Source organism: Fundulus heteroclitus, chromosome 9 (genome assembly GCF_011125445.2).
Source record: "Fundulus heteroclitus isolate FHET01 chromosome 9, MU-UCD_Fhet_4.1, whole genome shotgun sequence".
In the NCBI taxonomy this organism is placed as follows: Eukaryota; Metazoa; Chordata; class Actinopteri; order Cyprinodontiformes; family Fundulidae; genus Fundulus; species Fundulus heteroclitus.
In genome coordinates this window covers 18,644,410-18,667,411 of record NC_046369.1, presented here as the reverse complement: position 1 = coordinate 18,667,411, position 23,002 = coordinate 18,644,410, and the positions used below count along the sequence as shown (strand labels likewise).

Genomic DNA, 23,002 nt, shown 5'->3' with positions numbered 1-23,002 from the left:
TTTGTTTCCTGTATCCCACTCGGTTCCTTTTTGTAGAGGGGGCTGGCAGACTGTACCATTATACAGGGAGGGGACGCCCGTTTCAGACCATTTCCAAATATGTTTAGCAAGCGAGTGTATTCCTGTCAGGGGCCCTGTTTTAGATTATTAACGTAAACATAAATCAACTTAGAGGTAGAATAAGGTGTTTATTCGCGACGTTCTGATTTAAAAACAGTTATAGTATGAGCTCGCCAACCAGCGTGCACCCCTCGCGGTAGGCTGTTGCCATGTTCCCACTTTCATGGGTGTGGTGATTAGCCTGCTTGGTGAAAATTTCAGTCAAATCCGATCCGAGCGGCTGCTGCTCACTTCTGACCCTCAAAGCGGATTTAAACTGTGGAAATTAACGCGGCTCCTCTCCACGGTTTCTCCCCCCACCTCTCTCTCTCTTCCCCCCCACCAGCCGACGCCATGGTTGTCTTGTGAAAACACCTCGGTGCGACTCGGACGGGAGGAACGGGACTGAGACAGAACGCCTCTTTTTTTTTTCAGGTGAGGACGTGCAGTCTCGTATTTGGTGTTTTGGTCGCCTGTCTGTCTCTCTGTGTGTGTATGTGTGTGTGTTTAGGGCTATTTCCTGTTTTTGCTCGGAGCGGGTTTATTTTTGTTTTCGCAACCTCAGTGGAGTCCCAGAAACGTCCAGAACCGTGACACCGTCCCTGTGGCAGCTGCGGTTGCGGCCGTTGGAATAACGGTTGGAATAACGGCTCCCAGACTCAGTCTCTTTAATGGCTCAATTCCGCGTACCCCCCCCCCCCCCCCCTTTTTTTTTTTTCTCCCCTCAGCTTTCCACAGCCTACAAATCCACCAGCTATCCTGACGCGGCCTTTTACCGCCTTGTAGGGCGGAAACTACGAGCGAGCAAACTTGCTGTCTTTGACTCGCATTTACGCTTTTGTTTCTAAATTTTTTTAAAAGCTCGTTTTCTCTCTCTCTTTCTCGTTGTTGCACCGTTCCCTGCGTGTTTTCTAGTAATTAATGGACACGGCCAGCCCGCCACCTTATCGGTATCAACTGGTGGTGTGACGGCCGGGGGGCCCTGCTCTGCTCCACAGACTCATCTCCGCTACATCATCAGCCTATAAAAGCCAACACATTATAACGTAGTATAGTCTATTTAACCTGTTTTTTTTTTCTTTCAGTGTGTGTATGTGTGAAAAGCCGTGAAGTAATAATGGAGGGAATCATGTCACCAGTCTGCTGGTTTCATCATGTCATCAGCAAGCGGTAACTAGTTCTGGTGGATCCAGTGTCCCGAATAAAGCTGAATGTGTCAAATTTCATATTTTGTTTTGTCACATTAGTTGATCTAATAATCAATTCAAGTAAGATCAGATAAAAAAACAAAAAAACAAAACACATGAAACATCTGTCAAATGCTTTTTAGACGAGTTGTTTATCAAATGCTTTATCAAATGCGATAGATTGCAAATATATATATATTCATTTTACGTCTATAACACATAAGAGGAATTCAATGATTAGAGGCGGTAGTTTTTAAATCTTACAAAAGATTAATCAATTGTAAGATTAAGACTGATCGATCAAAGCGTAGGTCCTATCCTATATTCGCTGGTTTTTATTAAACTTGGAAATAGCCCATCAGCGTAGACCAGGGATGGGCAACTTCCATGATAAAGAGGGCCACATTTTTTTCAGCACGACCATTGGAGGGCCACATGACCACACACTTCAAATAATTGGATATGAAAGACGCTACAAATTATTCTCAATAAGAACAAATTTTAGATGAATTTAATATGTCCTTAAGCAAAAGACAAACCGTTTGCTTTAAAAAAAAATTGCAAAAAAGGAATTTAAACTCCTCCATATCAATGCATTCAGGAGCATGGGACATTTCAAATTTACAAGGAAAGAGGCATAAAACGGAACAGAACTTAACTCAAAAAATAATGTGTCTATCCAGAAACGGTGTGGGCTTTCTTACAATACTGAATGCTCTATAATTTTATTTCTGTTACTTTTTGCTTATGCACATCTGTTAGCTTTTTATTCTGAAAAATCTAATGTCCCATGCTCCTGAATGCACCATAGCTTTCTGACGCTCACGAATGCATCACACTCAACGCGGTGCTGTGTAGATGCACGTCTGATCGTCCGCTTAAGACAAAGCTTTGCAGTTTCAAAACTCACGTCGGCTCTCACGGTTTATTGTTGTGTGTAAATGACAAGAGACCAACAAATAAAAAAATTCCCCATGTCCATACTTCTTCCCATTTTGTCTGAAAAATTTGACTTTCTCGGCAAAGCGGCCCATGCCCTCTATTGTTTGGGTACGGCCCCCTATCGGTCAAAAGTATAATTACATTTTTATTTTTATTTTTTTTTATCATTATTAAATTATTATTGCTCTATTCGCGGGCCGCCCTGAGTGATGACGAGGGCCGTGTGCGGCCCCCGGGCCGCCAGTTGCCCATCCCTGGCGTAGACGATGCGTTTTGTGGACCAAAAATCGTGGGCGTTCTTAGCTTTGACATGGTTAATACGCTGGGGAAATTGAGATTTTCAGTGTTTAATCTGCAAATCACCAATCAGAGCATTTAAAATAAATAGAATATTGAGTATAATTAAAAAAAGTCTGTGTGTGGAAACTGTAGGGGGAGGGTTTAAGACCCTTCTTTTAGCCAGCTGACGGACAGTGTGCAGCAACAGGTGAGAAAATGCACCATTACACTGCGATCCATGCAGCTGGAGAATGCTCTTTCTCTTGCGTCTAATTATAAGGAATTTGTTCAAACGATGGGCCGGGGGAACAAAATTAGCATTTTAAAACTTATTTGCTATACCTTTATCGCTTTTTAGACCTGCGCCTTACAAAGATAAATGGCTTGATCTTTAAATCAAGCTTTAAAATTAGACCAGTGGTTCTTTAGTTGAGCATAATCTAAGGTAGTTCAGATGTAAAAACAAACAAAAACAAAAAACAGCCAGAGTTGTTTGGGAATTTTATCGGCCATCCATGATAGATTATAAAATGGCACTGATTTTTTTTTTTTTTTTCCATCCAGTTGCTTAACAGAGTAGCAAACATGGTCTCTTTTTATTAAAAAAAAGAATGTGTATAAATTAACAATGCATTTTGAGCGCAAATGTCTTGTCCTCCAATGTCCAGAGCGTGATTTTTAAAAACTGACCCCCAAAAATATCTAGAAATATGTTTGCATGGAAGTTTCAATTAGGGAGAAAGACGTAGGAACTGCAGATTCAAAAGTCAAGGTCTTTAAGGAGATCCCATTCATGTAAAACGTAATCTTTGAATGGCGGGTGTCTGATCCATTAACGCAGTTCATAATCATCTGTGTTAAAGATGTTAGGATGAATGGCAGCTGATCAGTTCTGCCTACCTTACTGATTTGAATACAGTGGACCAAACTGGACAAACACAAGACAATAATGTTCTTGTTGTTGATTAAAGTCATTGGAGTGAAATGATTTATTAAAGTAGGCGGATTACCAAATATTTCTTGAGTTTGAACAAAAGTCCTCTTGGTGTAAATATCAATGCTCTGAATAAATGGCATTAATAGGTCGACGAGAAGGAAGACGCATCCTTTTTTACCTTACTGGAATCTGATTAATCATTTCCCTCATTCCCCAGATGTCTGTATTAGTCAACGGGAACGAGTTATGACGTACCAAAATGTAGTTGGTTTAGTTCTCAGTGGAGAAAATGTCTAAAATGGTTATCCAAGGTCAGAGGGAAGTTTTTTTTCTCCCAAATGAGGGGCCTGTCTTTGACCCCTTTTTGTGTGGAGAGAATGTGATAAAAATGTTGACGTGAAATGTAGAGGGAGATAGATACTGGTGGAAGAAAATTTGCCGCCTCGTACGGTCTCGAGAAGACGACGGGAAAAGGTCAAGCCACAGATATTTGGAATTCTTTTGACCCGTTGTTGTTGTTGTTGTTGTTGTGAAGTGCTTTAAAGTGGCATTTGTGGTGAATTGGCACTATATAAATAAGCTAAACTGAAATGACAAAGTGGTAAAATATGAGCGTTTAGGTAAAAAAAAGAAGCTTTTAACAGTATACTTTTAACATGTGTGTGTTGAGCTTGTTTAAAGGAGCTATATGTAGGATATTTACTGCAAAATCAACCTAAATCATTGTCATTTCTCACATGGGATGGAAGTAACATTCCCTATAAACGATCAGTCCTCTTCATCAACAATGTCTTAGTCACATTTTTCTCCTTTCGAACCTAGAGCTACGGTCTGGAATGACTTCGGTTCAGAGTGTAGCCCTTGTTTACTTCCTGGTTCCTCAGCCAATCATATGATAGTTCCCAGGGTTCCCAAAGCGGAGCGCAGCATTTTGATATTTTATCTTGGCAAAAGAGCAGTAGCCTGCAAACATGGAAGATGTAAGAGAAGCGGATCAGAAATGGAACAGAATACAACATCGTATACCTGTCCTGTGTTGGTAAACATTTTGAAGGGTTTCACAGCGTTTAAAATCGGCCAATTAGATTGTTGTGATTGCCAAGCTGTTGTACCGATTAGAGCCACAAGGCGTCAGTATTATTTATAGCTCCTTTAATAATTTTTCCAAAATACTTATTTGTCCAGGCTTGTGAACCAGGGATGGGCAATATATCGAGATTTTAAAAATATCAAGATTTAAAAAAATAAAAAAAAATAAAAAGAGATACAAGCTGAAACTATGTCGCTTATATCGAGATGGTCTATGTTGTGTTTATGTATTCCACTAGGTTCTTTTTCACTGTTTCTGATATTTACGGCTGTAGCTTTTTGTTAATTTTTTTTTGCCTGTAAGACACTTAAGATAAATCTTTAGAGATTTATTTTTATAATTACTTTATGAAAAGAAAAAACGTATTGAAATAAATGTGGAACGTCAGCATTCAGCCTAAAAATATCACGATATTATTTTTGGTCCATATTGCCCAGCCCTACTGTGAACAAATTTCTATACTTTATTTTTCTCTTTGGACCCTGTTGTATGTGGGGAATTTGTTTATCAATAAATAGAAAAATATCTAAAGGTTGGCTAATAAAGGCTATACCAAATTGTATTTATCTACAGAAATATATTTATATATAAATAAATATGGATACATATTTATTTTCTTTCCCTAAATGTGCATTTTTTTTATTTTTTTTTTTTTTACAAATTCTACTTTGAGCAATTATCCAAAATTTCCTTCACTCATCTTGTTTCCTCTTTTATGTTAATCTGTTGTTGTTTTTTGTTTTTCTATGCCACATTCCTGTGCCTTTGGTTTACGTTCCTGGAAGCATCACTTAATTATGTAAACTAGAGACTTTTTTACACATTGTTCTTTTTATGAACTGTGTAAAAACCGAGTCTTTATAGGGGTGGGAAATATGGCAAAATAATATCTTTGTTTTTTGTTTTGTTTTTATGGTAAAATTGCGATCCAGATCTGCTAATAAGTGCAATTTGATCAAGCTGTGTTAAATCACCAGGTAATAAACACTCAGTCTGTTCAGCCAAAGTGGGGGAAAATCCTGTTATTTTTAAAAGAACACCAACTTCCAGGTAATGTGCATTCTTGCTAATATAAGTATTAGTTTACGAATCTAAAGGTAGAGGAAAAAAACCTGATTCCTCTGTTAAAGAACATAGAACAACAATAAACAGTATGTAATGCTTTTATCTTGCTGTACTTTTGATCCCACAACTAGAAAAAGGAGCCATGTTGAATAATTTGCCACTCAGGAGGCAGGTACAGGTGGAGAATAGGGTTCGCTAACAACTGATTAATACAGGCCAATATTTGACATTTCTCTGATCATGCGACCTATTTTGACAGCTAGATTTTACCGCCTGCTGGAAATAAAGGAAATAGACTGAATGTTAAAAATGACACAAATATGATGGAAAAGAGGGAAGAAAAGAAAATGCTGAATGAAATGATGCTCCTATATTTAACACATGTAGGACTTGTTTTTAAAACGGGGGGGGAATTCCAAGTAGAAAAATGTAACAAAAAAAAACCTCCATAGACAAAAACGAGGCCATGTATGGTTCTGATCTACTTCAGTGGCGTATTTTCAAGGTCATTTCTTTTACGTCTAAACATCTGTGTTTAGGACAGTTTAAGTTCACCAAATATGTCTGTTCCTTTTATCAAACTTACATTTATTTGATTAAACCTTGTTTCTGTTGGATTTTCGGGGGAATACTCTGCAATACCTGGCTTGATGACAGCACTTCCGAGTGAACATTAACTTTTTTTTTTATGGAAATACAATGGAATAAGTATTGGACTGACAGCAAATCAGGAAATGCAAAGTAACCGGCCGCCATGACAGTAAAACATTTGTCCGTGCTTTTCCCCTCCTCCTTTTCTAACTTCTTTTTAACAGGGGGGCGGATGAAAGTGAAAGTGTTTAAGTCTCCAGATTCACCATGCCTTTAACAAGGAAATATAGAAAAAAAAAATCAGCCCTTGACCGTCTCTAACAGTGATTGGCAGGTCAAACACATTTTTTTTTTTTCCCCTCTGGTCATTAAATGCATCTGAAATAAGCAGTCACTATATCTTCAGTCTACAGACCCATCAGCTAACACCCTGATTTATGAAGCCCTTTTTTTTTTCTAAAAGATCGGATAAATGTAGGGATATATCCGTTAGTGTTGTAATTCCTTCATTTTCTGTTGGATTCTAAACTATAACCTCTGTAAAAAGAACTGCATCATCTTTTCGTCCTTTTTTTTTATTTTTATTTTTATTTATTTTTTAAGTCCACGGAGAGAAAACAGGAATCCGTCACAATCCGAACTGGCAGATCAGACATCTGTATCAGCATATTTTATTTTATTTTTTTCTAAGTAGGCATTTCAAAAGCTTGCAGACTGTATTTGCTATGCAGGTGTTTTTAGATAACCTTTTGCAAGTTATTTTAAATAATAAGCCTAATTAATCCTCAGTGCACAGTTAATGATGTGCATAATTCACCAGAGGAACACTTATTTTACTGTTTGCAGACTAAAGGATTATATTACTACATTCTGCTTGACAAATGTTTCAAAAAATGTTTGATGCTTCAACCGTGACTGATATTGATTTATTGTTTTGGCCTCTCGGGACTGTGAGACGTAACAAATGTGTGCTTCAGGTTCTTTGATGGTGGTGCTGCGACAAAAAAGAACAATCACAAGCTTACCCCGGTTATGCGTCGGTCATATGTCTCTGATTATTTTATTTTTTTCAGTGACCGATTGTCAGATGTCTTGTTTTTAGTCGCGCCGGTTATTTATTGGATAGATTTTATGCTGTCTGTGACAGAGGAACAGACGCTCACGCCTGGCGCCACACACTCCCAGAGTCTGACCGCGCCGAGGGTCCCCATCTGCCGCCGCCCGGCCGCCCGCTCTCTACACAATGGGCCGCTCCGGTACACCGCTCTGCCTTTGTCATCCGCTTTCCCAAGCAAGACACCGTACTGTTGTCGCGAGGACGTTCATTCCTGAAATCACACAACTACAGGAAAGATGCAGACACATGAAATTAGGTAGAATGCTGTTTTTTTTTTTTTTTTTTTTTTTTTTAACTACATCTTACAACTTTCTAGCAACCATTTATCTGACGGCTTTTCTCGCTGCCTGCGTGTCTCCTTCAAAATGTCGGTGTCCTGTTGTGGTCTCTGTCAGACCGTGAGCAGGTCCTTTCGACACAGTTCTTGAAACCAATGGCCCCTCCCCACCACCGCTAGTATCCCCCCCCCCTCCCCACTCTTCGGTTTGAGCTCTTATTTAACTTATTTTGGTTCTGGTAAGCCCGCTTATTGTTGGGGCCCACGTTGGAGCACAAGAAGCCCCCCATGTGACGCGCCGGCCTGCCGAGGCGGAGAGCCCAACAGATAGATGACTGTGCTGGAGTCGGGCTGCTGCTGCGCTCCTCCCAGCAGGGCTGCGTCAGAGTGACGTTGCTAATGGGCAGCTGAACCGCGTCGCAGTGCCTCAGCAGAGGCCGAGACGAGGGAGCTCGCAGTCCGAGCGGTCCGTTGAATTCGTCTCTTGTCAGCGGACGGCAGCAGTGGGCTAAATCAGCGCATTTTTTCAAATGGCTTATCTGGAGATGAATCTGAAAGGAATCTTGAGGGGGTTTGGCGAATCATGTCATTCACAACGAGCAAGTGGGAATAATTTCTTTACAGTCGGCGTTTTCCTGTGGACGTGTGAAGGCCTCCGTCTGTCCTAATGGTTGAATTACAGAACATGGCCCAAAAAAAAAAAAAAAAAAAAAAGATTCTCCATACGTTGGATTTCTGGACTGCAGTAAAACGGTGTGAAGCAGCATCAGCAGCACTGATGGGGGTGTTGGGGGGGCCGTTCAAACATCTCACAGGACTCTCTGAGTGCTTTGTGACCCACATTCAGGCTCCCCAAGGTAGAGGAAGTGGCAACTTGCTCGTGCAGAAATACGCACGCATGCATGTGCAAATAAAGACTCCATCTGACACACTTGCTCACATAACGTGCTTTCACTCACAAGCGGCTTCTTCTTCTTCTTCTGCTGTACACATTGTCTGAACCATCCAGATCGGCCCACACGATACGCTCAGAGCTCGCTCGCACAGCGCTGGGCCGTGCCAGCGGCAGCATCAGCGCTATGCGGCGACACAAAAGGCCAATTGAGTGAGGAAAGGTCAGGGCCCGGTTCAGATGGCCTTTTGAACCAGAGTGAGGGTGTTTGAAGAGCCAGACCACCCTCCAGGCTGCCACCCAGCCCCTGAAATCCCCCCCCCCCCCCCCCACCCCCGGTGGGTCTGGATGGCAGCGTCGTACCCAACCCGGCTCGCCCCATCTCTGGTCTGAACCAAAACAGGAAGCCTTTGTTTGTCTTATGGAAGTGCTGCTATTCTTTCTCCGCATACCTGTTCAACTTGGGGTATTTCTGTCTCTGTGTTGCAGGTGTCAGCTGGTGACGGGTTTGTATGTGTGTGAGTGAGTGAGTGTGTGCGTGCGCGCGTGTGTGTGTGTGTGCAAGCAGGCGCGTGTGTTTCTTCAACCCAGCCGGTGTTTAAGAGGGGAGTGTGTCCTGAACGCGTCTCACAGGGACAATGAGTGAGCTGGAACAGCTGCGGCAGGAAGCCGAGCAACTACGCAATCAGATCCGGGTAAAGGGGGAAAAAAAATATATAATCAAATAAAGATTTGCATGTTTGTTACAAAATGACTCGCGTAGTTTCGGATGATGCAGCTACTGAGGCAAACTTCTGAGCTTCTCAGAATCTTGTGCAGAACTTGTGGTCAGGGTACGTTTCTGTAAATGTTTTAAGAATTTGAGACTAATAACCTGATTAATCGGCGCAGTGAACAAATATTTTAGGTTCTTGCGCATCGATCTGTGAGCAATGTAAATACACGTACATTTTGTGCTAGCAGTGATTTGTCTGGTGGTTGTAATCACACTTGATGTCTCCTTGTAGGATGCCAGGAAAGCCTGCAGTGATTCCACCCTGTCACAGGTAAGAAACCCTCAAATGTAAACAAAAACAGATTTTTTTTTTATTTTGTTCTCCATCTGTTGCTGTTTTTATTTATTTCTTTAGGCACTATGTGTAAACAAATCTTTTTTGAGGAGACTCAAAACAGCTATCTCCTCAAATAATTGTAATTAATAGTTAGGGACCCAGTACGGGTGTGACTAGAGCTACGTTTTTCCTGCAATAGATGGCTTTGGTCTGTGTACACACACTCCAGCCCAGTACTGCCCAGCCACCTACCCTGAACATCTTCAGGGTGCTTCAGCTGACGAATGAGATTTGTAGCTGCGGTCCTTGACACGCCGTTGCCTTAAAACTGTCGAAGACGTTCAGCCGTTGGTTTCGCCGCTAATCAGTGTTGTAGTCAAGTCACTATGCCTCGAGTCCGAGTCCAGGTTCGAGTCTCCAGTGTTCAAGTCCAAGTCATTAAAAAAATATCCGAGTCGAGTCCACTACTCATCCGAGTCAAGTCCGAGTCGAGTCCTTATTGATCAAGTCGAGTCCAAGTTCCACACTAAAGTAAGCATAGCCTACATGTTTTTAAACTAAAAAATCCACACTCCACCACATTGCACCAATAATTTAGATATTAAAATCATACACCAAATAATATTCTAATGACATATTAAAATTATAGCCTAATGATATAAAAAAAATTCTGAGTCAGAATGATCTGAATGTAGGAGTCCGAGTCCAAGATCGAGTCATCAGTGCTCAAGTCCAAGTCAAGTCACGAGTCTCTAAATTTAGCTAATGACTCGGACTCGAGTCCTACAACACTGCCGCTAATATTCGGACTAGCGGCGTCGGCCAGGTGCCTTTTTCGGCAGATTTTCACGAGGGAAGCGACGTCCTGCACAAGGAACGGTTTCAGGATTCGCACATAAGCCAGACCTTCAAGTTAAATGTAAGGGCTGTGTTTAAGGGATGGGTTTGCCAAAGCTGTTGGTTCAAACGAAAATCTGCAATAAATGGTACAATTTTGTAGCAATTTGCCGCAATAAAAGTTCAGTTCTATGTGTAAAGTACACTAAAAGTGGTGTACAGGGTGACTAAATATAAAATATTTTGAAAATATTTGCTAGAGGTTTTAACGACATTAATGAGTTCTCATATCAATACTCTCGTTTTGGAAAAATGTGATGTTGGTGCCTCCCTAACGACACGTTTCTGGTCAGCTGACCTGCCGTCATCTGCAAAAGTATTCATATCCTTCAACATTTCTGCATTGTGTCATGTTACAGCCACAAATCGTTGTGCAATTCCTTAGAAAAGTATTAGATGGACCGACACAAAGTAATGCATGATTCAAAAGTTTGAGGAAAAATATCAATGGTTTTCAAACCATTGTAAAGTAGCAAAGGTGTTTTGGGTTTTTTATTCTGACACCCTTTATAGAAAGTCCAGTGACTCTGGTTCCGTCTGAAAGAAAATGGTGAATGGTGTCCATCAGTGTGCAACTGGATCTCAGTCTAAACACAACTGTGAAGGCCTCTAAAGTTCATCAGTGAACAGATGTAAACTGATGTTCAGATCATAACTGAGCTTTAGCTGTTTTTGTGAAGAAGAATGTTAGTAAAAATATCAAGAGATGTAAAGCTGGCATGGACATAACCCAGACATTTTCCCTTCACATCTAGGTAATAGTTTATCTAATAGTGTATCTCATAAATTCAGATGAAATATGTTCTGGGTTGTGGTTTTAACACAAAACATGAAAACAAGCATATTTGTTTTGCTTTTCACTGTATATTAAAGGTTCCATTCACAGTATCATCAGTATTTCCTCGAGTATTGTTCATTCTTGATGCTTTTTTTGGCCTGTTTTTGCTGCCTCAGCTTGTGTCCCGTTCTGGAGTCGCTCTCGCTCTCCAGAGTAAGCGGTGACCCCTCTTCCTGTGTTTACGCAGATCACAGCTGGTCTGGACTCGGTGGGCCGGATACAGATGCGGACGCGGCGCACTCTCAGGGGACACCTGGCCAAGATATATGCAATGCACTGGGGGAGCGACTCCAGGTAACGATGCGTTATTCGGTTTTGTTTTGTTTTGAAGGAAAGGCTATATATTTAAAACGCCACATTTAAAGATTGTGGTTGGGCTATGTGTGAATATTTTCTTGCCTTAGCAGTGTTTGTATTCTCTATTTGCTGCTTTAATTTGCTCAGTCAGTTCCAGTATAATCGGTCTCAAATCTGTCCCAAAGTCCAATCCGGCTGAGCAAACGGACAAAGATTATTCCATCATCTTGCATAATGTATTTATGGTTCTGCACCATCAAAGACTTTAGCTGACGTAAAAGTGCCTCCAGAAAGTTCTGGCTGAAGTTCTGTCTGTGCAGCTGAACGCAGCGCAGCAGAGCTTTAGAGTACGTACGGGCTCTGAAGGCTTGTTCTGATCAGTGGTAATAAAATCTTCTTTTCCTTTTTGTTGTGTGTTTGTTTGTGTCACCCTTTCTTTCTCTATCAATGCAATGCAATGGGGGCAGTGACGACAGTCCCAGGTCCGGGGCTGTACAACCATCAGTATCATTACTGTTACTCTACTAATATGACTAATATTACCATAATCACCTTTTACTGCCACTTTACAATAAGGCTCCCGCTGCACCTTTGTTAGCTCTTCACCATGAGCACATTAGAGATATTTGGCCGGCGCAGAAAAAAAACCCCGCTTGTTTTTTTGTTTTTTTTTTAAAAGATGCAGTTTCTAAGATCTTTAAGTTTTTCTTCCAATTTTAACATTGCAAGAGGCTGCAAATGTCCGTTAAGCTAGATCTTACAAACTGCTTTCTTTTTTTCTTTTTAACAGTTTGCTGCAATTACGCACACCGAGAGGCACAAAGAATTAACCGTTAGGATTAAATTTCACAATAAGTATGCATGCAGTGCACTAATCTTGAGCCGTTTTGAGAGTTTTTATTTTATTAAATTTTTTTTTCCCCCTCACATGTGTTGTATCCTAATTTTATCTGGATCAAAATTACATTTGAGTACAAGTACATCTATTATTTTTTTTTTCCCCCAGCTAAAAAAGAAAACCTTGTGGGTTTATAAAACCTTTGTCCACAAGGTTGATTTAAAAAATAAATAAATAAATCTATTATTACAGCCAATGTGGCTCCAGAAAGCGTGCGTCTCCAGTGATTTTGATCCATCTGTTGCAGCTGTTTATGGGAGGCAACGTGAATCTCTACAGCCGTGAGGATGATCTGGGTGTTTCTCTGGGGTTTTCAGTGCAGAAAACAAAGAACCACGAGTCCGTTCAGTCCGAAGTCGACCTCACTGCTTTTCCTTTGGTTCGTCTTTCTGACCCTCTGTCTGTGCGTTACGAGAACGGGCGCCACGACTCTGATTTGGTGCGTAAATGCCATTAACGTAACATGCCGTTGCGTTTATATCTAAAGATACAACGGCTCCTAATGACAAACGGGGACTTTAGTGCGTGAAGGCCCGACCTCTGTGGCTGCTTTTCAGTCCCGGAAAATGCGTCTTGATAGGCGTGAGTGTGCATGGGCGTGCCAAGCACCTTCCAGATGATCCCCTCCCCGGGGACCAGTATTTGTTTTGTATACAGCCACTGACATTTGAGCACGATGGCTCTCCTCTTGATTTGTACCGCAGCGCCATCAAACCACTTCCTTTACCCGGAGAGGCGGAAACACCCCGTCAGGATGAGAGCGAGGGGGTTCCTACTGTTCCTGCATGCGTGCCATCTACAGCTCAACCCCCACCCCAATTTTAACACCCCCCTTTTTTTATTTATTTTTTTCGCACTACCATCTCTGCTTAGATGAACCTTAGTTTGGACTTTTGCATAAGCGACGTATTAAATATCACTCGGGGGTGGGAAAGGAAGAGTGAGACATCAATGGCTGCTTTTTAACCTCCTGTAGTGGTTCAGGCTGACAATCCAGCACCGCAGCGTGTAAGGCGGCTGCCTCTCATTGCTTTTAACGAACAAGGTGCATGTAGATGGTGGCGGTCTGCGTGCGAGCCGAGCGTCACGCTGATGTGCTTCCCTCGCCTTCAGGTTACTGGTCAGTGCCTCGCAGGATGGAAAACTGATCATCTGGGACAGCTACACAACAAACAAGGTGAGCTTATCCTGATCGACGCAGGCCATCCTGAATCTGATTGGCCGACATGTCCCAGTCCTCTGATGACCCGTGGCAATAAATGTTTTTTTTTTTTTTTAGTGGTGGAAAGCTTTTGGAGGAAAACTATTTGCTTTTTATTTAATAAGTGAAAGGTTTTTGTACGACATTAGCCATCTACATTTTTTTTTTTCCATTGTGGAAAATGCTGAATCCCCACCACCATTAACAAATGTAAAAAAATAAGTAAGTTTAATTATTTTATTGCAGTAGCAGTTGCTCAGAGAGGATGACAATATGTCCATAGCTACAGTCGGAGCACTAGTTTTAAAAAGTTTAACAACTGTGACAAACAATCCATAATTTATTTTTGGCATCATGCTCAGCGAGAGCTTAATTAAAACTAAATTATCAGTGAGCTTATTCAGCCGCAGTAAAACCAAGACATTAAAAAAAGCACTAGATCACCCAGAAAGCTTTTTGTTGCTCCAGATCGTGTAGAAGTGAAAAAAAATTGTACAAGGCGGTTTGTATAAAATGCTTAAACTCCACCTGTACCCTAAGCTTTGAGTAAAGTCTTCAGTTTCGTGTCGCTGACTCTGACTTTTGCTCGCAATTAGATGCACGCCATCCCGCTGCGTTCTTCCTGGGTGATGACGTGCGCCTACGCCCCCTCTGGTAACTACGTGGCCTGCGGAGGTCTGGATAACATCTGCTCTATATACAACCTGAAGACCCGCGAGGGCAACGTGCGGGTCACCCGAGAGCTACCTGGACACACAGGTGGGTGGGGGGGAATTTTCTGGATATGTCGGCTGTAAAACTTGTTACATTTGCTCCTCAGGGCAGCAGGTTGGAAAGGATTTCTGCTCACATGTGATAAATTCTCTGTTCGTATTCAGGTTATTTGTCTTGCTGTCGCTTCTTGGACGACTACCAGATACTAACCAGCTCCGGAGACACCACCTGGTGAGCAGCCCTCCCACCTCAAACACCGCGGCTCTCATTCGGTGTGGACAAAACATACTTTTTCCACCGTGCCCTGCAAAGATTAGACATTTAATTGGCACCGATCTATTTGCGTTTAACTGGGGTTGTCTCTTTAGGAGTGTACAACCCCGTTCGGTTTTCACCTGTGCTTCTTTCTTCTTCCAGTGCATTGTGGGACATCGAGACGGGCCAGCAGGCCACCTCCTTCTCCGGCCATACGGGCGACGTGATGAGCCTGTCTCTTAGCCCAGACGACAGGACGTTTGTGTCAGGGGCGTGCGACGCCACCTCCAAGCTGTGGGACATCCGCGACGGCATGTGCAGGCAGTCTTTCACCGGCCACGTGTCTGACATCAACGCTGTCTGCGTGAGTGCTTAAATTCAGGGCTCAGACTCCAGTTAGGATCGTTCTCTTTTTTTTTTTCTTTTTTTTTTTCTTTTCTGATATTAGGTCTGAAGTTTTTAAAGAGGTCCATTTTTTTTTTTTTTATTTGGGCAGCTAATGCTATAATTAGGTTTCTCCTGCAGTTTTTCCCCAACGGGAACGCGTTCGGCACAGGCTCGGACGACGCCACCTGCAGGCTGTTTGACCTGCGCGCCGACCAGGAGCTGATGATGTACAGCCACGACAACATCATCTGCGGCATCACCTCTGTGGCTTTCTCCAAGAGCGGCCGCCTGCTGTTAGCCGGCTATGACGACTTTAACTGCAACGTGTGGGACACGCTGAAAGGGGACCGAGCAGGTATGAGGCGCGTGAGGTCCGGTTTCTGGTCTCGAGTCTTATTGTTGCATATCTAAGGAATGATGACCAAAATCCACCTTTTTAATAGTAAATGGTTGTCTTTTTAGATGGCCAAAAAAAATTAATACCTTTTTAGTCGTTTTGTGTATAACATGTTGCACCAATGACATTTGAATAGCTATCATTTCAGTTCTTTAGAGCATTTAGCTCAAAACAAGATGAGCACTTTAGTTTAGCAGTGACCTAAAATATTTACTGTGAGAAATGGAAAACCTGCGTAAGTGAAGGAATAAGATTTTTAGGTTCTATGGGACTATGGGAAAATACAAACGGTCTTTTTTTTTTTTTTTTTTTTTTTTGTCATCATCTCAGCAGAAGTATTTTTAATGTGAAACAAAGGTAAAAGCAATATATCGCAATAAAGTTTAAATGTAACTACCATGAAATACCGCTTACTTTAGAGCAACAATTAAAAAGGTAATTCCGACCCCTAAACGGAGTTCTCTAGGAGGAACCTCCAGAACTTGGGGCCATAACAACTAAAAACAACCTCTTATGTCATCGTTTGACTCGTTGGTACCACAGATTAGCACTAAATTATCTAGCTGTGAAGGCGATGCATACTTCAGAGATCAATGTAAAAAGCAACTCATGTTTTTAATCTTTTTTTTTTTAACACTTTACGAAGGGAAACAGCGCTGTTGGCGGTTTCATTTCATCTGTGTTTAATTTCCAAATGAATCACCTGAGCTTTGTTCATATCTGTAGTAAATCTTTACTACACCATCTATGTGATAAAGAAAAAAAAAAAAGCTTTAACCAGTCCGGAAAGATCTAGTGATGAAGATAAATGTAACTCCATGTCAGAGGTTAAAATTATTACAGCTATGGCAGATTACTGATTTAAAAAAAAAAAAGTCAGTCGGTGAAGATCAAAAGGGAAGATCCCATTGAAGCTTTGGGGACAAATGAAGTTTACGTATTTTATACAAACTGCCTTAATCTCATTGCAACATCAGCAGCAGAATCTGGGCCAGTGGCCGGCTTTCTGAGTGATGCTGAAGTCCATTTACTAGTTTGGGGACTACATGTTACTGAAGAGCGTTTTGATTTGCTGAAATAAAACCCAGTTCAACAGCGCAAAAGAGGCAGAATACAAATACATGTCCCAGTTTTTTTTTTTTTTTTGTTTTTTTCCACCTCAGTCATAGATCGTTGGTCACTCACATAAAGTCCCAGTAAAGCGCTGTGGCGTCTGTGACTGCGACGTGACAAAGCGCGTCAGAATGTAGCGGGCCGTATGAACCCATTTCTCCACCAGATGGTGTGACCAGCCTGCGGCTCTGCTTTGTCTCCTCTCCCCCTCCAGGCGTTCTCGCAGGCCACGACAACCGAGTGAGCTGCTTAGGAGTGACAAACGACGGCATGGCCGTGGCCACCGGCTCCTGGGACAGTTTCCTGCGGATCTGGAACTAAAACTGAACGCCTTCGCCTGATGTACTCAATCACTGCCCCCGCCACCTTGGGTCTGCGGCCCTGACTCGTCCACCGGGCCAGACCTGAAGGAGCGCAATCGGAACGCCCTTCTCATTCCTCCAAGAAAAAGACACTCAACGTATTTTTTATTTTTTTTTTCCCCACCCGGCTATCATGGAGCAACAAAATCCTCTTTATAAAAAGTTGACCGATTTTAAACCAAGAAATTATTTCAAATGGGGAAACAAAACTTTTATTTTCTTTTTCTAAAGGGCATTTACGTGCATCTACGGCTATGGGTACAAAACAAAATTAGTATCTGTGTAATATGTAAATGTATATATAAAGGCAGTATATATGTATAGCATTATGTGTGTATATATGCATCATATATGCATATATAATGTGTGTATGTATATATTTTTGTAGTTCATTTGCCACTTGAGGTATTTTTGTTGCTTTTCCTTTTGTTTTTTTTTTGTTTTACTATAAATAGACGTACTTGCAGAACTGCAGAATACCAGAAATGTTATTAGCAAACCTAAAAAGACAAATCTAAGCAAGGCTAATCCCTCGGTTACGAGTCAAAATTTAGCCTGGCTAATTTTTTTATTTTTTATTTTTTTTCCTCCAGCATTTTTTGGCTCAAACATTCGTTGGTTTTGGGAGGGAATCGTAAGACTGTGAATTCAGGAGGAGCGTCAATCTTAATCGTTGTTGTGTGTGGATCGAGCTTTAACTCCAAAGTAGAGTCTGTCAAAGGTCAGGCTAGGTTAGGGTCGGCGGACAAAAGGACCCTTGGCCTCCATTTTGGCCGCGGCTCTTCTGGATCGGTGGTTTCAGGTCCTGCGGCGCCGAATGTCGGGACAGCCGCGTCCATTGGTCGTGACGGCCCTACCTCACGTGGTCTGCTGAAGATTCGTCTTTCCTTCAACGTCGGGACAAGCTGCGGTCATTGACAGAAAGCGAAACGGCGACAGAAGTACAAGCCAAGGCCGACCTGACGCCGTCGGGTCTGGGTGACGGGAGTTTCCAGGAGCTTCTTGTTGGGACCGTAACGGACTCTGTAGCAGCCTGCAGGAACCCGAGCTCGCCGCGTCAGCTTATCATAGAAGGACTGAACTCCCCTTTTTATCACGAGCGACGGAAAAGATTCTGGCCCCTTCGAAATCACACCAGTGCCATAGCAAGCCTGCTACAAAAAAAAAAAAAAAGAGGACATGTTTTTTTTTTTCTTCTTCTGAGATTAAGACTTTTAAGTATTTTTTTTTTCTCACCAAAAAAAAACACAAAAAAACATCTAATAACCTTTTTAATCTAACTAGTGAAGAACGTACACCTAATAGAGAGCTAGACGCGCACTCACAAGCAGTAGTACAGAAGTGAGCCATGGTGATAATTAAGGAGGTTTCTCGCTCTCCATCCTGCATTCAAACAGCTTAAAACAAAAGCCGTGTGTGAGTTGGACCTATCCATCAGCTGTCTCAGGGGCCTGACTCTGAATATAAACTTCTTTTTTTTTTTTTTTTTCTGAAGCTTGCGGACTTGGATAAAGAAGGTTTTGTGTCGAAGGGAGATGAGGCGCCGCCGCCGTCTCTGTTTTGCCGTAGAACGCCGCTCATAATGGAAGTTAAATCTGCATCAATAACAGGTTTTTGTTTGGCAAACGCCTCACAGGGTTCCCGCACTGTCTGGAATCTGACTGAATCATTTTCCATTTTCCAGGTAAATTTAGAAAAATAAAATGGTTCAGCCAAGAACCGTGCATCTCCAGACATTCTTCCCCGTTCCGTTATTAACATCAGAGATGGGTGGGTGGCTTTTAGTAAAAGACAGAAATTAGTATTCATCCATCCCTCTGTCCGTCCACCCATCCATGCATCATCCCATCCATCCGTTTGTCCGGCCCTCAGTCCATCCACGCCTCTCTCGCTGCAGATGCATCTCCCAGTTCGCCTGTCCAGCAATTCCTCCTCTAACCAACCCATCTATCAGTCTCTCCATCCATTTATCCGTGCGTCCACCAGCCCACCCGTCCAGCTATCCATCAATCTTTATCAGCCCGTCTGCCAGGCCGTCAAGTAACCCGTTTATTTTATCCGTTCGTCTGTCAGTCCAGCCATTCATCCATTGATAAGTCAATCCAGGCGGCCGGCGTCAGATCTGCCCCTCTGTCTGTCATCCGCCAACCCCTTCTTCTCGTTCCGACACTCCAGCCATCCGTCCATCAACCTGTCCGTCCTTCAGTTCATCAACCCTTCAGATAATCCATCGGCTTTCTCTGCCAGTCCCTTCACAACGCCGTCTGTTTATCCGTCAACCCGGCCGCGCAGACAGCCGTCCCTTTTTCCAAATCTGTTGTTCAGCCGTCCTTTCTTTCCTCCCTTACGGCTTTGTTTCCTAGGTACCATGCGGAAAGCCTGACCTTCATAGCGAACGTTTTGTATTTATACTTGAACCACGGCTAAAAAAAAACAACTGAACTCTAGGAAATGGATGGGAAAGGTGGGAACCCTGTGAGGGAGACCGTTTCATGCTTTCCAACAGAGGCGAACACTGATGCTAGTGAACACTAAGACGCATGCTTAAAGGAAAACCATGTTCAGCTCCTCACCACTTTTTATTTTTTTTATTTTTTTAAAAAGATATATAAATCTGCTTTCAACTAACACAGTATAGTTTGTATTTCCTAACAAGGTTTGGTCTGCCGTCGGTTATTTCCTCTCTTAAGAGGCGTGGCTCTGGTCAATATTTTTAATTTTAAAGGTTTTATGTGATTCCACTTTCTGATTTTGACTAGGCCATCCTGAGGGAATGTTTGTTTGAACAGCAGCGATGGTTTGTAGGGTATCCTGGAGTCGTGCGGGATGTGAAATGTCTTGGATTTCCTTGTTGATGTGAAGTGTGTGTGTGTGTGTGTGTGTGTGTGTGTGTGTGTTAGGTAGAGGAACGGGCGTAATTTGATGATGTACATGTGTTCCTCCATTCATCCGTGCCAACGTGCTCCACAGACCTTGAGCTGTGAACCGAAAACTAGTCTGTAACATTAAAAAGACAAAAAAAAAAAAAAAAAAAAAAAATGGCTAGCGTTACTCAAGTGCCAACCTTCTGTCATTTTAAACGCAGTCTGCTGGCTGCTTCTGTCTCGCAGTGACTTTTTGTAACCAGAAGTGTCATTTCCGCTTACAAGCCCGAAGGCTTCAGATGCTCGTGTGACTGAATGGTTTGGGTTTAAAGAGACGGCGCATCATTTTGGGAGTACCCACTTTCCGATTGTTCAACCAGAAGATGCCCGAGTTTAGGACCGGAAGGCGTTTAATAATGTGTTAGGGTCTAAATTTCTTTCAACTGTGTCGGCACATTCTTGTCGTGTTTTTTTTTTTTTTTTTTTTTTTTTTTTTTAACCAATATAAAATATAACTTGAGCTGCGTTCTTTTTCAACAGCAGTTTTTCTTGCTCTAGTGACGACTAATGCACTAGGACTTGGTTCTGGAAGCATAAGCAAAAGTGCATGTTCTGTAGTGCAGGATCAGGATTCTTACCGCTCTGTGACGGAGTGTGATCTAGATAGTGGACCGTTTTTAAATCTGAAGTGATCTAGAGGCATCTGCTTAGGACTTCTCCTGGTGGTGGTGCTGCTTTGGTTGGGAAGCAGAGCAGCCAGGGACACAGATCAGCATCTGGACCACCGTTGCTGGGCCAGATACCGACCTGTTGGGGCTTTTGACATTTCAGCCTCAGAGCGAAACACATTTGGAGCGTCGGGGCAGTGAAGCATGGGCTGGTTTGCTGATATCGAGGTGTAACAAAGGGCCAAAAAAAAAAAAAAAAACTTATCAAAACTGCTAAATAAAATGGATAAATATAATTTCTAAAGCTTAGTCCTTTTCGTTTCCAAAGAAATTGCCGAAGTGGGTGGAGTTTCCTCCAATCATGTGGGCCGTACAGTAACATCGCTGCTAAATAGTGCATTTGCTGTGCACTGCCAGTCAGCTGGCTGAAAAGGTGCTACTACACCTTTTTTTTCCCTTGATTTACAAGAAACAGCAATGGTGTGGAAACTAAAGGATGGCCTCTCTGTTCCTCTTATTGATGAACACTGGCGTTGGTAGCCCAAACCATTACCCAGCTGGCTTTGCTCTCCCATGTAACTCTACAAAGCGCAGGCAAAGCTAAAGAGCATCATAATTAAACGTTAAATTGAGCAAGTGCTTTTGTTGTAATTGAAGGCAATTGGGTCACTTTCAACATTTCTGCTTTAGCTTTCAGGGTAAATATGAAATGGTGGTCGTTTTTTTTTTTTTTTTACTCAAGGTTATCAGGCCTTTGTACTCTTATACCGGCTCATGCCTAGAAGCTGCATTAAGCTTTTCTGTTTCACCTACGCTAGGGTCTGTTTCCCAGTCGTCTGCGCCTCAGACCGTCACCCGTCATATCGATCTGTACATGTAGGGCTCCAAAGATCCGCTTCTGGTCTGATTCATCAGTCACTGGGCTTTACGTCTGGCTTTCTCCGTGCCTGAAAGATGAAAGCGAGAGTAAAGCCTACTGAGAGCGGCGTAAATGTAACCGTGCTGATAGATGCTATGTGGGTTGTGCACATAAAGTAACTTGTTCTTCCTTAATTCCTGCTGCACTACCTCCTTCCTCCTGTTTTCTGTGGCTTTTGGTTAATTTTGCTGACGGAGCGATTGGACATTGTGATGCCGTGTGTTTTGCATAGCATCGTTCATAGCCTGGGATTATTTGCTATCATGATGGAGAGAAGTTTTGGAGTAAATGTGGGGAGCTGGAGGTTTCTTCCCTGAATGTTGACGTAGCGTTGCTGCTTTTATGCCCCCCTTTTCCTCCTAAGAGAATTAAAAACACCATGGCCCTTAACAGCTGGGAGAGTCCATACGAGATGGCGATGGTCTCTGCGTATTTCAGCGTCGACAGCTGGAGCCTGGGACCGTAAGACTCCCACGTGCCTGTGCAGTTCACTCATGCAGGTGGAACAGTAAACCTGTAAAACCAACAACGGTGCTCGACTTCATTTCACTTTTCCGTCATTGTCGCTTCCCCCAGATGTTTCATTTCGATGAGCCGGCCGGCGCGATTCAGTCTGGAATCGAGCTCCGGTTTATTTTAAATATGACAACAGGTCGATGTCCGTGACTCCACCGCTTTGTTTTTTTCTTTCGTTGCACTAACATCACAGAACTGTACTGCTCCTTTGACTACAAGCCTACTGTCCTGATACTCTGGTTTTAATTTTATTTATTGTTTCGTTCTAAGCCATTAAAGACCCGGGACTTGGTGCCATGATAACTCTCTCTTACAGTGCTATTGTGTGAAATTAGAATCACTTATGAGATAATTTTTATAGTCTTTTTCACACACCAGACCTGTGTTTTTGTTTTGTTTTTGTTTTCTTTTGTATTTGTACAGTGGCTTGGTGATACTGATATGTTGCCATGAGTTATTGTAACCAATAAAAAACTTTTAATCAAACATTTTGATCCTCATTGTTTTTCAGAAAAAGTTAAGCTTTCGACTGAGGTTTAATTTGGCCTTCTATGCCGGTGCTTAATGTTCAGAAAGGCAATGAATCTAAGCAAATTCAGATTTGATTAAAAACCTTGATTGAACCACAGCTTTTTCTTTGGAGCTTCGCACCAGTCTGTTGGGGCTGTTTAACATGAAGTCTACTGTAATGTTGCAATAATGTGCAGAAAAACAAACCATTCCCATAATGTTAAACATTTTAACATTTCCTTGCCAGCTCTGACACACAGCACCTGCATTTCACCCACATTAGCAACCTTACAGCAGCCCCTCAAACATTTGAACCCCATGTAATGTTTGTAAATGCATAACAGTTTTTATCGCTGCATAATGTAGCACATTCTCAATGCAAATTTTGGACATATCCTAAGTTGCAAAGGTAATTCAATTAATTTCCTGTTAGTCTGGGTTGTAGATATGACACATCAGCAAGGCTCATTTCTCTTAGCCACTCTACAAAACGGTAAAAACAAAAGAACATGCCTTTCAAGTAAACCGTTCAGGGGTGATCTCCATAAATTGGTGAATTACAATTTATCTAAAACTGCCCATATCTAGAGTCTCTGCATCCAAGGCTGGTTAGGCAAATTAATGACTACAGCTGACGT

General features: G+C 42.2%; 1 protein-coding gene across 1 annotated transcript; it reads left to right on the top strand.

The window, feature by feature from the left end:
- The first annotated feature begins 280 nt into the window (after positions 1-280).
- LOC105936827 (guanine nucleotide-binding protein subunit beta-4) lies at positions 281-22,340 on the top strand. The gene is made up of 10 exons (XM_012877821.3): positions 281-534; positions 8,966-9,171; positions 9,484-9,522; positions 11,451-11,557; positions 13,572-13,635; positions 14,256-14,418; positions 14,538-14,604; positions 14,791-14,992; positions 15,154-15,370; positions 16,740-22,340. The coding sequence occupies exons 2-10, from the start codon at positions 9,115-9,117 to the stop codon at positions 16,844-16,846; spliced, it is 1,023 nt and encodes a 340-aa protein (XP_012733275.1). The 5' UTR covers positions 281-534; positions 8,966-9,114; the 3' UTR covers positions 16,847-22,340.
- Positions 22,341-23,002: the final 662 nt, after the last annotated feature.

Bases quoted from the DNA above. Each gene is read 5' to 3' on its own strand.
- LOC105936827 (XM_012877821.3), top strand. From the start codon at position 9,115: ATGAGTGAGCTGGAACAGCTGCGGCAGGAAGCCGAGCAACTACGCAAT. The intron at 13,636-14,255 runs GTGAGCTTATCC...GCTCGCAATTAG, and splicing joins ACAGCTACACAACAAACAAG to ATGCACGCCATCCCGCTGCG. The intron at 14,419-14,537 runs GTGGGTGGGGGG...GTTCGTATTCAG, and splicing joins AGAGCTACCTGGACACACAG to GTTATTTGTCTTGCTGTCGC.